Below are 16778 nucleotides of genomic sequence, written 5' to 3' on the forward strand. Positions count from 1 at the left end.
CGAATGATAATCTCTTACCACAATGCCTTTAATTCTAGGAGCTATAACCATTTATCAAATTTTAGCCTAAAAATTGCCCATTTACTCCACTAAGAGCAACTCCAACAGCTTCCCTATAATTTTTGTATTATAGGGAAGCAAAATTCAAAGCTTTAGCTATTTTTTCTTCTCCAACTCCAACAGATTCCCTATTTTGCAGCAATCTCTAAAATCTCCATAATTCTTCCTTAAATTTTAGAGATTGCTGTAAATTTAGGGAATTTCGTTTTCTCTCTCTTCATTATCTCTAAAATAGGGATGATTATAGGAAATCTGTTGGAGCAAAAGAGGCTCATTATTCCCTAAAATATAGTAAAATCAAAATATGGGGAAGCTGTTGGAGTTGCTCTAAGAGTTTTTTATTCTCATTTACCCAATCTAACATCTATTGACAGTATTGCCCTCATTAACTCCCCTCATACTCTCTCTCTCTCTCTCTCTCTCTCTCTCTCTCTCTCTCTCTCTCTCTCTCTCTCCATCGTCGCTGAAATCCGACTCCAGACCAGAACTCGACACCGCCAGGTTACCGGACTACAACCCAGACTGCCGGAAAACCAGTTTCTGCTCCACTCCGGCACGATCCTACAGATGCTCGACCTAGACCGCGACGAGCCAGACCTGCATCTCGTCGCTGATCTGTACAGACCACAGGCCACTGGTCGAGCCAAACACCGGTGTCTTCATCCCCAGAGCAATCGCCGGTGTCTTCCTCCCCAGAACAATCGCCGGTGTCTTATTCCCCGGTCGATCCGAGAGCAATCGTTGGTGTCTTCGTCCCCGGTCGATCCGATTTGGTGCCCAGAGCACTTTTTTTTTTTTGGTATACTGGGAGCTCCAAGAATGGGGAAGGAAAAATAAAAAGTGAACGTGTACAATTGAACATATAAAGTGATCAATTGTGTCTGTAGTGTATTCATTTTGGTTTTGGGAGTTTATGCAATTAACTTGAGGGCAATAATATGATTATTGGAGGGCAATAATATGATTATTGGGTATTATTAGGGGCAATAAATTCAGACGCCGGAATCGGGTCGCAGGAGTCCGTCACCGGAGTTCGCGGCCGGCCATTGGTCACTGGAATCCGGCAAGGTCTCTGATGACTTCTCTCTCTAAGTGATAAATAAGGAGAGGGCAAAATTGTCCAAAAAAAAAAATGAATAAAAAAAAAACTGAATTAGGTATTAGGGAAATGATCTCTTAGAGTGTTTGGGTAAGTGGACAATCTCTTAGAGTGTTTGGGTAAGTGGGGTTAATAATTAACCCTAAAATTGGGTAAATGATCATTTTCCCTTAATTCTATCTGTTCCCTAGTATGAATAGCAATCCCCTCAAATTGATCAATTTCTTCTCATAATAAATATTTGCATTAAATTCTAAAATTTTTCAAGAAATTTTTTTTTTTTTTAAATGGGGCTGGTGCGGCTGCCCTCAAACCTTGATTAATGAAATTGCAGAATACAAGGGGGGGGGGACGTAGAACCTGAACCCCATATTATAATAAGCATAAAGAGAACATCATGAAATAATACCAGAACTCTCCACAAAATTTATGTATTATAACAAGCACCAATTAGCAAAGAGTGCACGAATGACTACTCCATTTGCTTTGACATAGCAGTGACATACAGGAAAGATAACTCTATAATGAATAAGCTATTGTAAAACATAAAGTGAGAGAGTTTGAGAGAAGAGAGAGATGACGTAGAGAATGGGATGTGTGTGTTATTCTTTTCACCATGAGGAGCCTTATATAGTACTACATAGTGTACACAAAAAGATAATGCTAAATTACATTTCAATCATTCCTATAATTACAACCTGTCAATCACTAATCAGTAGTGATTGGCAAAGATTACTCAACAACTATTTCCATGGTTATCCACAAATATTTACAACACTCCCCCTTGGATATTCCATGTCAATAGTGTTGCCTAGGATGTGCGCTTCTAAGTTGCCTCGTCAAAAACCTTGTCAAGTAATAAAAACCTTTTGGGCAAAAAAAACAACCTTGGTGGAAGGAGAAAAAGAGCACAACGCACGTGAGTGTGGAGTAGTCGTATTAGAACTTCGGAGATGGATGAAGTCTTCTCATCAGGATCATAAATAGGTAGTATGTTTACGAGAGGGATGCATTAGAGTTGTTGCACCAAAACCTTACCAGTAAACCCAGTGGGAGAAACCCGTGGTCGAAGGGAAAAGGTGAGCAAATGCGTATATGTTGAATCAAAACATCTTCAGGGTGCAATAAGTGGGGTGACCATGCCAAAGATGTGCCTCGTTAAAACCTTGCCAGATAACAAAACCCAGTGGAACAAAATAACTCTGGACAAAGGACAAAAAAAGTACACGATGGTCAAATGGGTATGCTTTAGGATACTCCGCCTGAAAATTACATGTTAAGTAATTCAGATAGTTTATGGAGACCAACACCTTGGATATGCTTTTGGAATGTAGACTTTGGCAGTGACTTGGTGAAGAGCTATGCATGATTGTCTTCAGATCAAATATGTTTAACTTTAATCTTCTGATGCTCTTGTTGTTACTGATTGAAGGGGAACTTTAGTGTAATCTGTTTGGTGTTGTATCTTTTGATGAAACACATGTTTATCTGCTCGATGTAAGCAATATTATCCTTATAGATAATGGTCGGTTCATCATTGGTGGAATGCAGTCCACATGTGCTTCGAACATGCTTTTGTGGTGGCTCTCAACCATATACATTCACGTACTACTTCGTGAAGGGCTAGAATCTCAGCATGATTCGAAGAGGTAGCAACAAAGGTCTGTTTCGTAGTCCTCCAAGAAATTGTAGTATTCCCAATGGTAAAGACATAACCAGTTTGGGCGCCTTGTGCGGGTCTGATAGATAGTCTGTATCAGCATATCTAATAAGGCGATCATCATTATGAGGATCAAGGGGGTTTGATCCATTCTTTGATGCATAGGGATAGAAGAAGCCCATGTTCGCCGTACCTCTAAGGTAGCGAAAAATCTCTTTTATGCCATTCCAATGGCGGCGTGTTGGCGCAGAGTTATATCTAGCTAACAAGTTCATATCAAATGAGATGTCCTGTCTAGGGCATTGAGCCAAGTACAATAATGCATCTATTGCACTTAGATATGGGACTTCTGGCACCAATATCTTTGTTATCATCTGCAGGACGATACGGTTCTCTCTAGACTTCAGACGACCCTGGGTGTGCTTGCTTTTATCCTCATTAAAGCGTCTTAACATCTTCTGGATGTAATTTAGTTGATGGACCAAAATTTCATCTGCACTGTGCTTGGGCTCCAGGTCGAGACAATAATTTGTTCTCCCAAGGCCTTTCATCTCAAATTCCAACTTCAGGTGCTTTGCGGTTTCCTTGATCTCTTCAGAAGTATCAATCAAATTCATGTCATTGACATAGACCGCCACGATCCTAAACTGGGAACTTGTTTCCTTAATAAACAAGCATGGACATAGTTTATTATTCACATATCCCATCCCGATCAAATATTCACTTAGACGGTTATACCACCTCAGTATAGATTGTTTCAATCCATAAAGTGAACGCCTAAACACTAATGGAGAGCGTGTTCCATGGTCTAGAACAATTTGCATTAGGTATCATATGGTCTAGAACTATTTGCATTAGGTATCATAAGTCCTTCAAGAACTTTCCTTTCATGTATATCTCTGTATTATCCCCATAGAGATAAGCTGCGACCACATTCATAAGCTGCATATTCAGTTTTTCAGAAACTACCAAACTGAAAAGGCAGCGGAGTGTTATGACGTCCATTACGGGAGAGTACGTCTCCTCGTAATCAACCACAGGGCGTTGAGAAAATTCTTGCGCCACTAGACGAGTCTTGTGTATCACAATCTCGTTTTTCTCATTACGCTTCCTTACAAATACCCATTTAAATTCTACGGGTTTAACATGGGGAGGTGTAAGAACAACAGGTCCAAACACCATTCCCTTTGTTAAGGAATCTAAGTTGACCTGGATTGTTTATTTCCTTTTTGGCCAGTCGTCTCTTTATTGATATTGATCAACAAAGCAAGGTTTGAGGTCATCGTTTATTATAGTTTTGGTGGCCACGGCAAATACTAATATATCATCGATGATAATCTCATTCCTATTCCAAATCGCACTAAATTTACCGGGGTTTCTCTATTCTTGAGAGTAGGTTCAAATGTTGGAGCGTCCCCCAACATCGTCTCTTCTAGGACATACCCATAATCCGGATTTATCTCATGAGATGAATCAGTTTGTGATTGCGATGTCGAAATGATTCGTTTGTGTCAAGTTTACCCTTTTCTGGGGATAAAATTTTTTCGAACTTAATGGTCTACCTCTCTTCTGGGTAGGCACATATGACTGGTTAGCAACCATGGTCGTACCTCGTCCATCTTAACGAGGCCCACGTGGCAACCATGCACCTCTACCAGGTACACGAGGCTCAAGCCCTCAACCTACCTCACCAGGTAAAGGAGGCTCAAGCCCTCCCTACCCTACAGGGTAAAGGAGGCTCAAACCCTTATTCTTCCCCACCGGGAACACGAAACTCAAGCCCTCATTCTGCCCCACCGAGTAAAGGAGGCTTAAGCCCTCAAGAGGCTCAAGCCCTCATTCTACCCCACCGGGTAAATAAGGCTCAAGCCCTCATTCTACCCAATTGGGTACATAATACTATAGCCTAGCTACCTACAGTGATGGCTAATTTAAACACCCAATCCAAATATTTCTTCATCGGAAACTTGGAGGACTCTATAGGGGCACAGTAGCCTATGAAACCTATGTGCCAGTCAACTTATTCATGTCCCCACCCAAGAAACATCTTGAATGGGAACTTGGGGATTAGTACATATATACTAGCAAATACCTCTCGACTGTCACTCAGTTTCATACTACCGCTAAACCCTCCAGGATCACCCCAAGTGCCAGATCATGCGCCATGACCGGTGCCCAGTAAGGCGGTGATCGCAATGGGTGGCAGCTTAGGTGGTACAGATCTTAGCCCAGCTTAGCAGGGCTAACCAAAGTTCATACCAGAACCCGACATCAATCTGGGAACTATGGATTCACGTCCCACATCGAAGAAATAGGAGAATCCTTCCCCTTGCTCAACACATATAAACCAAGCTCAACCACCTTGAAGAGGGTAACAACTTCTGATCCTTTATTGTTACTCTGTCAAATTACATACATAGCCTTACTCAAGCATCGGAGATGCATAAACCAACTAGCTCGGTTTATACCTCTAACGTTGTGTATTTCCTTTGACAGGTTCCCGAAATCAGCTTCATATCCACCAGCGGGTACTGCATTCTGCCTGGCTACCTCAGAGAAGCCAACAGAAACAACTAGCACATTATCCTTTGTTGGAAGACTGACTCTAACATTTTTTTTTTCTCTAACCATATTCAAATCTCTATTCCAACGTTGACCCATCTCCAGTCTCAACTCTTGGGAACAAAGTATGTGATGCAAGGATCTCATATATGCCGTATTCCTAGATCATATACTGCTCAATCCAAAAAACCCACATTATGTAATCACTGTAAGAACTTTCACAAATTAAATTTTTGATTCTAGTTTCCTAATCTGATCATTCCATGAGTCTCAATGGCACTAGCACACAATATTACTTCTAAAATAAAACTGATGACAGTACACACCTCATTCAAGATTTCATGCTTGTATGACATCTGAAGCCATTTCTATCAACCATTATGCAGCTTTTAGTATTTCCGTATTCAGTTAAAATGAAACATTCCATATATAGAATCCCAAACCTCCTCCCTCAGGTAGACATAATATAATGAAGAAAGAACAAATTGAAATGTAAATCAACCATGTGTAATAATATCTATGACTACACAAAGCATCCACTCGATTGAAACATTGTGCAATCTAAAGTAGGGCTGGGATCGGTCCTATTTTGGCAATTTTTCATTGGAACCGAGACCGAACTGATTAGTATATTTTCGGTTCGGGTTTGCATTTTTTCATCTTAGGAACCGAGATGGGACCGAACCGAGCACATATGGTTCGGTTCTATGTTTTTTCAGTTCCTGTTTCAAAACTGACCTGATTAACAAAAGTTACAGAAATTCTACTTCCGGGTTGTTTCTTGCAATAACGATTTCATTGCAAGCAAAGGATGGCTCATATTGTTTAGAATTAGAAGCAGCAGGCTGGTTGAACCCAGATTGTCTGGCACCAGATGTTTGGGGCATGATGGAAAAGAATGAGCCTGCATAGAATACTCAATATAGAATTTGCATGTCAAAATCCACGATTGAATTGTATGAGTCTGCTCTCTTTCATCCTACATTAAATTTGAGAATCATCAACGGTTACAATACCTTGAGAACAATCATCAACGGTTATAATACTCAGAAGCCGCCGCAAAGCATCAATTTGGAGGCAGGAAACACCAAACTGGCAAAGCAAACAAGGCATTCAGACTCCTAGACCACCACAAATGAAGTTTATAATAAAGAATCAAAGATCACAAACCTGCAAAGCTAATAGGGTAGATGGTGATCAATTTCTACGAGCACCAAGTGATCGACTCAACACCTGATCTCTTCTACCTCTTCCCACTCTGCGGCTCCTTGGACAGCTCAAAGCTCGCTCCTTTCATCCTTGTACCGAGTTTGGGAATGTTTGGGTATTCAAATTGAAATCGAAATCAAAATGGCGATCTCAACGAGAATGGGAATTTGGGAATGAAAAAGAAATGTTTGGGTATTCAAATCAAACTCAAAATCAAAATGGGCAAATGGTGATCTCAACGAGAGTGGGAATGGTTTGAATCGATTAATTAAATTTTGGGGAAGAGGTGAAGAAGTGAACAAGTCGTGAGAGGAGGCGTGTTTGGGTTTTGACCTGTTTAGGCGTTTAGTACTTTAGGCCCTTAGAGTTTTAGTTGATTTAGACAACGTGTCGATTAATGGATATTCGGTTCTAAGGGATGACAGACACCAAACACCGGGACCGAACCGATACCATCTTCCTCGGGTTGGTTTCTATATGGAACCGAAAGTCTCTGATCAAGAACAGATTGGAACCGCATCGAACCGATCATTTCGGGTTGGTTCCTCGGGTTTTCGGTTCAAAAATCCCAGCCCTAATCTAATATGCAAAGAATAGTCAAATAACTAAATAACTGAAACAGAAGCATCCACTCGATTGAAACATTCAATATGTACCCTTAATATTGAACAAGCACTGCTTAGAGCCTCCTCAATAAACCTTTCCCCCAATAGACATTTCGGTTGTTGGAATGAGAACTAATCTCCCTAAAATTAGATAAATAAAATTTTAATTAAGGAAAAAAAACGAAGAGATTACAGCAATTCAAAGCATTTATTGCCCCCTAATAATTTTTTTTTCTTTCATTCGGGCCCCCATTTTACGCAAAAAAAAAAGAAAATTGATTTGGGCACTCACGTCTTCTATTTCAGCTGTTGGAGATCCGGGACCGGAGATTCACATCTGAATCAGCACTTGCATCAAAATCTCATCCGAATACCGCCTTAGGAGATAGAAAATCTTGATGAAACAGACTTGGAATCACCAGGAATTATAGAAGTTCGGCTATGAGAACTCCCAGAAGCAAGGTGGGTGATTGATCACACACCACCGTGATCAATCCTACCTTTTGCAATCAAGATTATTTAATTAATGTATAATAGCACTGTGTTAGTTGATTCAGAAAGAACCCAATTAATTGGCTTCACCCTTGGTCTCGGCACCAGGCTTGAAACATTAAAATTTTCATGAGGAACCCTAGAAATTCAATCATGAACAGATATGCAAAAAAATTGCGAGGTGAGGAGGAGACCTGGTATTGAATTGGGAGAGGAGAGTAGTGGAAGAGTCAACGAGGATGAGAGCGGAGATCGTGAAGATGGACAGAGCGAGGTTGTGGGGGAGGAGAGAGAGTGGGAGAAAGAAGAGGACACGGCCAACGAACAGCGCCACGACGGCAGAAACTAAGCCATGGCCAGTAGCGGCGGAAATTGAATCGGAGATGACATCGTAAAGGTGGTGGTGGTTTTTTGCGAGAATTGGAATCGTCTGGTTTAACTGAAGCTAGCGCCGGTGACTACCAGAGAGAGAGAGTGAGTTTAGAGAGAGGGAGAGAAAGTCTAAAGTGGCAGATTAAGTAATTTCATAATTAAGTTGAGTTCAAAACTGTCTTTTTGCTTTTAAATGGGTAAGTGGGAATAAAAATATGTTGGTGGTGTAAGTGGAAATACCTTACCTCAATTTTGTGCATTAGGTCAAGACCCCTTTTTAAAATAGGGAAAATGATCATTTACTCGACTCAGAAATCCTGGGCCGTATTCAAGCTTATGGGCTTTCTGGACTTCAAATATATAGTTTGGGCTTCTGTCCATTACTTTAATTATAGATTGTAGACTCCAAATAATGCACAGTGCACTGACCTCAATCAAATCATGCCAAGCTTTAGTAAAATGGCTAGCAGTGTTCATGACCATAGGTTAGGTTAGATAATGAGATTAGGGTTAATAGCTTCTCTCTCTATGTGACAAAGGGGGAGAGGGCAAAATAGTCAAAAAAAACTTAATTTGGTATTAGGGAACAAAATCAAATATCTTATGGGTAATGGAGAAATCCATAAGTTTGATGGGGGAAGGGGACTAATTTCCCTAAAATTAGAGTATTTGGGCATTTCCCCTTAATTTAAAGAATTGAGATTAAAAAAAATAAAAACCTAGAGAACGCGCTCCAAACCTAGAGGACGCCATCTCCTGCTGTTGTCCCTGTCCGGCTGCGCCCTGGCGCTGGTGATGCCGGCACACATCGTGTGCGGCCGGACGGGTGTTCTGTTTGATGGGTAGGTCTCGATCTCGAGAGCAAGGTTCAGGAGAAGGGGGCTCTTTCCTTCATTTTTGGTCGACGGGCGTGGCTGTTTCGTGGCGGTGGGCAGGGATCGGAGCGGGATCGGACGTGGAATGGGTCGGAGCGGCTTTTGGTGGCTGTCGGTGGTCGGCAAGATGGGCGAGATGGGTAGCTGGAGGAGATCGAAGGCTGGTTCAGATCGGCGATTTGGTGGATTTTTTGACGGCGACTCTTGAGGCCGGATGCAGCGCTTTCATTTTCTGTTTGATACCAGGCGGGGATCGTGGTGATGTGGACCTCCGGTGGTCGGATGACAGAGGTGAGGCGACTGTGGCCCGACGCTAGTGGAGGGGATGCAGGACTGGTGGTGCGGTGCGGCAGCAGATGCTTTGGGCCGGGAGGGTTGGAATCGGCCCATTTGCTGGCTTGGTATCTTGGGCTGGGAATCTACCTTTGGGGCCTTGCTGGTGGGCTGCTATTTTTAGTTTTTTAATTTATAGTTGTTTGTTAGTTTGTTTATCAGTTATAATAAGATCATACTATAGTTTGGTAGGAAAGAATGGGCTTAGTGCCGGTTTATGCACCTTGTGTGCCTTGTCTGCTCTAGGTAGGTGGCGAGTTCCTTGCCTTGGCAAATGGTCGCAACCTTCTAGTGGCAGTAATGTGTCTGCTCTAGGTAGGCGGCAAGTTCCTTGCTTGGTCAAATGGTCGCTGCCTCCTAGTGGCAGGGTGAAACTCAGTGTCACCGGATGTATTATCTAGTGGCAACATGATGGGAAAGCTGTGCGTATGGAAATTATGCTATGTTGTAATCGAGTTGCAGATCGAGTTATCTTTCCGTTGTGTCAAAGCAAATAGAGTCGTTAGTAGAGCGCTCTTTGCTAGTTGGTGACTAGTTGAATACAGTTGTTTAGTAGAGACTCATGATAGTATTTCAGGATGTTCTCTGGATGTGTATTGTAATAAGGGGTTTTGGCTCAATATCCCCCCTTGTATTCGACAGTTTTATTAATTAAGGCTTGAGGGCAGCCGCACCGTCCTTTCTTCCAAAAAAAAAAAAAAAGAATTGAGATTAAAACACTTAAACAGGGTTTATTGAAACTGATGAGCGCATTTTATAGCTGCTCCTTTTCCTACGTACAAACAATTATGCAATATTCACAAAAAAATAATAATAATAATAATTATGCAACACATGCTTCTAAAGAAAATCATGAGACATGAACAAATTTGACGTGGAACATATTCTTCTCGAGGGTGCCGGTATATCAGCTGCCTTGAATCCGTGCCACACATTTTATATAGTAGAAATCATCTTTTCTTTTCTTTTTTGGTTACAAACGGGGCATAAAAGACCCAAACAGAAAAGCTTGGTTTTGGTTTTGGTTTTGGTTTTGGTTTTGGTTTTGATCTTGATAGTATCGAGGAGAACCCAGACGTGCCCCTTGGTTTTGGTTAATGCCGTTGAGGAGGACCCAGACGTGCCTCTTGGTTTGGGTTAATGCCGTTGTCATGCTTTTCTACAGTGATCATAATGAACTAGTCTTAGACTTGAAGTTTGATCAAAAAATTCTGCGTTCCATTGATCAACAAAAACAAATGTTTGCTTGCAAAAGCAATGTTGGAGCTAAAAGTAGTCTTTCTGGTGCATGGTAATTTCTACCAAATATAAATCAGCGTTACAGTTTCTCTTTCCTTTACAATGAGAACAAGAAAAGCTTTACAATTCGTCATAATTAATCTGAAATTAATAACAGAAGATCAAATACTGAATTGTTATCTCCCGGAAGAAGATGATTCCCGAACTGCACAGGCAACCAATTGCGCCCACTGCTTTAACCTCATCTTCACCACCTCCGCATCATCCCCTCCTGAAAACAAACACAAATAAATCAATGAATCAAAGACCCTTGAGAGTTCGGATCCAGGAAACAAAAAAATAAATCAATCTTGTTAACCAACCTGTTGATACGCTTTTACCAAACCGCTGCTTGTTTAAAGCATGGTAAGACTCCAATGCAGGTAAGGTGCGGCAGAGTTTGGGGTCGATTTCTGGCGAATCAAACCCGAACCCCAGCTCAATGCAGGCTTTCAGTTCCTCCAAGTCATCGTCTGAAATGCTTTTGCTGCGGTTGAGACTCCGCGTACCCCAATTGCTCTTCTGACGCTGCCATGTCTCCTCAAGGAGTATGTCCGGCGACCAGGAGTTCTGCTTGTAGAGAGGTCGAGGCGGTGGTGCGTGAGGGTCTGCCATGAACTCGCCACTATTGTACGCAGCTTCGTCGATTTCCTAGTAATATTAGGGGGAGTGGATTTGGGGGGAAACGTTGTTATAGATAATAGGTTAGTTGGTTGCCACCTCAGAGCAGAATTATTTTATTCTAGTAAACTATCTGTAAAACAAAAACTAGTAGGATTCTGGTTCTCTTTTCCTTTTCTCATGATGTCAAAGTGAAGCAATGTGACTGGAAACAAGCTGGCAATTGCGAATGAGTCACAATTGAGGTGGAAGCCAAATCATCAACAGCTAATGCTGCTTGTTGCTGGCTTCCCTTCACATCTAAGCATCAATTGGTTGCAGTTGGAGCCTCTTGTACATTTTCTTTTTTGGTCCAAACCTCTGTATATTTGACCATGCCACAACTGTTCTATTTGATTCTCATTTTCACCAATAATCCCCACAAGAGCAAGTTCCATCCTTGAAATGGTGGAAACGGTTTGAATCCCTCACAATGATCTCCCTCTCCGTAATTACTGATATGAGTTTTGTCACATTGTGGCAATCACCGCAAACCCTCAGGTTCTTGAAGATCCGAATGGGAGTTTTAGGAGGCGTGCTAATGATTCCAAAAGCAATCGCCAATCTCTCACTATGACTCATGAGGATATGCTCTTTCTCGTCATCCTCGACGTCCTGCAACACAAAGCTGAAGTCCGGAACATAACCAAGGCTCTTCATTTTCTCAGTTAGTTCCCTCAACTTCTGGTATATCTGTTCGCATAATGGATGCGTTTGGTTTCCAGTATAAAAGACATCAACTTTATTGTTAATTTGTATTGAGCTCCACCCGGGAGTCTTCCTCAGTCTGCGGTTTCTAGCCATAGATCTCACTTTATCCACACCTTCCCATTTCCCAGTTGTTGCGTATATATTTGACAACAAAACATAGTAGCCCACATTCTCCGAATCAACTTCAAACAAGCGTTCTGAAGCAATTTTCCCCAATTCAGCATTCCCATGTATTCTACAAGCACCAAGTAGTGCCCCCCAAACAGAAGCATCAGGCTGTACAGGCATAGTCTTAATAAAACTATATGCCTTGTCTAAATGCCCAGCTCTGCCAAGTAAATCTACCATGCAGCCGTAGTGCTTTAAACCAGGCTTGATTCCATACTCTTTCTGCATCATATGAAAGTACAATTCACCCTCATTGACCAAACCTGAATGACTACAAGCTGCCATTAGAGATACAAAGGTTACATGATCTGGCTTGACCCCCTCATCTATCATATCTTTGAATAGCTTCACAGCTTTCCCACCATGCCCATGAACTCCAAGACAGGAAATCATGGCATTCCAAGTGACTGAACTCATTCTGGGCACTTGGTAGAATAATGAAAATGCATCATCTAGTCTCCCACATTTTCCATACATGTCAATCAAGCAGGTACCCACAAATACATCCAAGTAGAGACAGTTCTTGATCACCCGCCCATGAATTCTCATCCCTTGTTGCAAGGCCCCTAAATGGGTATATGCTGGTAGAATGCTAACCCAACTTCCTTGGTTTGGAATTATTCCTTTGCACTCCTGCATCATACAGTACACTTCATTCGCCTCACTTGCAAGACCATTTTGAGTGTAACCTGTGATCAAAGTATTCCATGAAACCACATCCTTGACAGGAAGTCCTTCAAAAACAGTACGTGCGGAATCTATAGCACCCAACTTTGCATACATGTCCACAACTGCATTTCCAATAACAACATCTTCCTTGAACCAATCTCTCCTCAAAATGAATCCATGAACAGACCTACTCATTTCAGCATCATTTAATTGAGCTATAATGGAAGCCAAACTCACTAGTGTTAACCAATCAGGCTTAACTCTGGATAGTTGCATCCTGTTGAAGAATCCAAGTGCAGTCATCGGCTCATCATTCTGCTCATTTGCAGTAATTATTGAGTTCCATGACACCAAATCTCTTACCTGCATTTCATAAAAAACCCTGTGTGCATGTCCCAAGCAACCAAATTTAGCATACATGTTAATCAAGGCATTGCATACGAACAGATCAAACTCTAGTCCATGCTTTATGACATACAAATGAATCAGCATCCCACTTAAGGAATCATCTGATTGTGCACAAGCAGTCAGTAGACTTGCAACAGTTACAGGATCCATCTTTACACCCTCCGATCTCATTTCAATCAAGACATCTAATGCATCTGCTGCATTCCCATTCTGACAAAACCCAGAAATCATTGCATTCCAACAACCCATATCCCGGAATGGCATCTCATCAAACAATTTATGAGCAACGCTAATAAATCCAAACCGTGAATACATATGGATCAAGGAAGCAGCCACAAAGACATCCCATTCCAAACCCAGCTTTATAAGCCAACAGTGTATCTTCTTCCCAACATTTAGATTCCCACACGCTTTCAAGACAGGAGGAAAAGTGTAGAAATCAGGTCGCAGACCAGGGGTCAACAAAAAATCAGAGAAACAGTCTACAGCTTCTCGGAAACGTCCGCTGCGAACATATGCAGACACCATTGAATTCCAGGTATAGACATCCTTTCTAGGCATTGAATCAAAAGTGCGGCGTGAGAATGAAACATCACCAAGGTAGGCATACCGATTGACTAGCCTGGAGGAAAAAATAATATCTTGAGCTTTTCCTGACACCACAAGAAAAGCATGGAGACACTTCGAATGGTGAAGTTTTGTGCAGGATTGAAATAGAAGACCGAAATGAGTTCTTTTTTTCTCAGTTCCAAAGCCATCCGATACAGAAGGCAATGAATTAGTAGCTGATGAGAAGAATTGGTAACAGACTCGCAGTGAGGGGAAACTTTTGCAAGCATGCCTACCTTTGCAGGTGGGCACCAAACTGGAAAGAAACACTACAAACCATCAGCCAGGCAGTGAATAATCTCAGAAGAAAAAAAACTAGACCAATAACATATTCATTATCTCAAGACACATGTGCATATGATTAGAAACCAATAAGAGTATGTCAGCAAACCTTCTGATAAAATTCAATCAACATCATTTGAATTTACAAGTTAAGCATAAATCCAAAACAAGCTATTCTCCATGGGAAATTGATGTTTCACGTAGACAGATCAAATGTGCAAAGGATATTGATCTGTTGGAACTTCAACAGTTGTTTTAAATACAAAATCTCATCTTTATATAAATAGGCATACCCTGATTGTGATTATTATGCTCGAAAACAATCATTTCAAACATTTGAATCATACAATCTGAACATCGCAAACTCTGCATATAATACCTCCAATTACCAGAAGAAAAAGTTCCATGCTTTATGTGTTTTTCAAATTAGGAAAATGTACACCAAAAAATATGAAATTTCTTGAATTCCTAGATCAACGTCATCCATTTTCAAGAAACTCTCAGTAACCAATTAAACAAACTGTAAAGGTTAAGAAGAACAGAGATAACGTAAACTTGTACCTGAACATACATGAAGGTCTTAGAGAAATCTCAATGGTCAAGGCCAGTGTTCATCTGAGGATTCCAAAATGGGCAGGGCTGTTAGAAAGATATGAATGAACTAAATTACAGAATTCGAAACAAAAATCAATGAGAGTAACAACTTGGCATCATGCAATTAGCAATACAGACCGATATGAACCAGCTAAATACTCAAACTTGTTGTTAGAAAAACTGATATAATCCATAAATAATGTAACTTGAGCACACAAAAAGCAAAGACAAGAAAATAAACCAGCAATTGATTATGTTATGAAAGCAAAACGAGAAGGAATAATAGAAAAGAAAGCAATCAAAGGCCCATTCTGAATTTCTAGTCAGTGTCAGCAAGAAGCTATTCCATTGATTCAATACTACTTGATAAAGAGATCAGAGATAAAGTTACTAGCCCCCCCCAATTCAAACAAACAAAAAAAGGGGGGCAATTTTCAGGATTGGAATTGGTGTGAATAAGAAGTGTTAGTTTGCGATTTCAGAATCAGTGAGAGCAGGGATGGACTAATACCCGGGTATTGGAAATGCCGGAGAGCTAGCATCGGTCGTAGTTGGAGGGGGCTTGAGGCTGGTAGAAAGAGTAAGATATGTAGGGCTGGGTCCACAGGTTCAGGACACTATCTGGTTATGGGGTTTTTATGGTTTTAGATTTGGGAAACTGGAGCCCATACCAGTTAAATTTTTTTTTTTTAATATAAATTGATATTATTAGAATCAATAACAAAAACCAGCAACAATTAATGATTAGAGTCTATCTGCACTTACAACAAGATAGTCGGCAAGAAAATCCGAAAACCCTATTATAAGCAAAGCAAACTCATTACAAGTCGATGATAAGCTTGCTACAATTAGCGAACTTATAAACAAAGAAACTCCATGTCTTCAGGACAAAATCATTCACTAACCTCTTATTAGCCAATCACGCAATTGTAGTATCAACAGAAAGTCACTTCCTAACCAACAAATATGAGCAACTCATTATCCATAAGTCGCTTGAAAGCCAATCTTATTTCAAATAATTACCAACTCCCGCAGAAGTTATGATCTGAAACGATTGGACCTGGATTATGAGTCGACCCAAATGCCCAAAAAGGTCCACCTCTTAGGGCAAGCCTACCCTCACCATTAAGTGATAAATGAGGGTGACAAGCCACCCTCACTACATGCCCATAAAACAAAGCCAAACAGCCAGGGCCCAAACCCAAGCAAAGGGAGCAGAAACCCTAACTACTTCTGCCAAGTCATGGTAGCCGTGGCGGCTTCTGGCAGACGATTTCTCCAGAAGGTCGTGAAGGCTGCAATTCCCACCTCCCCCCTTTTCCCTTGCTAGTTGGCTTCTACAACCAAGACCGTCGATTACCAACACCGGAGGAGTAGGAAAGACCTGCTGCGTTGCTGCCGTTGATTGTCCACACCACCCAACTGACATGTCGGTCTTCACAGACCAGCCTGACCTCCAACCAATCACATATGATTAGACTGGTCCTCCTCTGATCAGTAGCACAGCATAGACCACCCAACAAGCAGCCGCTCTATCTTGCCGCCGCAAAAATCCAAAGCACCAGCACCCACAGCAAAAGATCTCGCCTCTGCTAGAGTTGACAGATGGAGACAGCTGCTCTTTTTCTCTACTCCACCTCTAGGGTTGCTTGGGTTTAAGAAAAAAAAAATATTGTTATTTAATAAGAAGAAATTTGACAAGCCCCATACCAATTAAGTTGATAACTGACTTAACAAATTACTTATTGTTTAAGGACAAGAGAAATTGGGAGAATACTTGGATACTTTCATTGACAATAGGGCCCTCTATATACAGAGGATTACATGTACAATATCTTAGAGTTCAAGTAATCCTAATTAAACATTAGTTAGGAGATCTAGAATATTCTACCATATTACAACTTGGACTAGTAATCTTGTTTGGGCCAGGCACACATAATTTGAGTTTCCTTCTAAGCTCCCCCTTGTGCCGTCCAAACACTGATACTTTTCACGTTGCCTCGTTAAAAGCCTTGCCGAGTAACAAAAACCTACTAGGACAAAAATAACATTGGTCGAAAAGGAAAAAGAGTACAACACACCCTTCACATTTTGAGATCAAAACATGTAGACATCTCCCCCTGATGACTACG

At 41.2% G+C, this 16778-nt stretch overlaps 2 protein-coding genes across 3 annotated transcripts; both read right to left on the reverse strand.

Annotated features, from left to right (window-relative positions):
• Window positions 1-10463: 10463 nt before the first annotated feature.
• LOC112174824 (pentatricopeptide repeat-containing protein At4g33990) lies at window positions 10464-15283 on the reverse strand. Of its 2 annotated transcripts, none has more exons than XM_024312634.2 (4): window positions 15158-15283; window positions 14614-14667; window positions 10869-14026; window positions 10464-10777 (listed from the first exon to the last, which is right to left on the reverse strand). In XM_024312634.2, exons 2-3 carry the CDS (start codon window positions 14619-14621, stop codon window positions 11572-11574), a joined length of 2463 nt encoding a protein of 820 aa, XP_024168402.1. In that variant the 5' UTR covers window positions 14622-14667; window positions 15158-15283; the 3' UTR covers window positions 10464-10777; window positions 10869-11571. The 2 variants fall into 2 exon arrangements, with proteins under 2 accessions (XP_024168402.1, XP_024168404.1); XM_024312636.2 differs by having other exon boundaries at window positions 14614-14691; window positions 15158-15278.
• LOC112174825 lies at window positions 10683-11160 on the reverse strand. The gene is made up of 2 exons (XM_024312638.2): window positions 10869-11160; window positions 10683-10777 (listed from the first exon to the last, which is right to left on the reverse strand). The coding sequence occupies exons 1-2, from the start codon at window positions 11158-11160 to the stop codon at window positions 10683-10685; spliced, it is 387 nt and encodes a 128-aa protein (XP_024168406.1).
• Window positions 15284-16778: the final 1495 nt, after the last annotated feature.

Source organism: Rosa chinensis, chromosome 6, assembly GCF_002994745.2.
Source record: "Rosa chinensis cultivar Old Blush chromosome 6, RchiOBHm-V2, whole genome shotgun sequence".
Classification (NCBI taxonomy): Eukaryota; Viridiplantae; Streptophyta; class Magnoliopsida; order Rosales; family Rosaceae; genus Rosa; species Rosa chinensis.

What these genes read in the sequence shown, in the direction of transcription:
- LOC112174825 (XM_024312638.2), bottom strand. Translation starts at nt 11,160, where the DNA reads ATGGCAGACCCTCACGCACCACCGCCTCGACCTCTCTACAAGCAGAAC. An exon ending in TGGTAAAAGCGTATCAACAG is followed by an intron (nt 10,778 to 10,868) that starts GTTGGTTAACAA and finishes GTTTGTTTTCAG; the next exon opens with GAGGGGATGATGCGGAGGTG.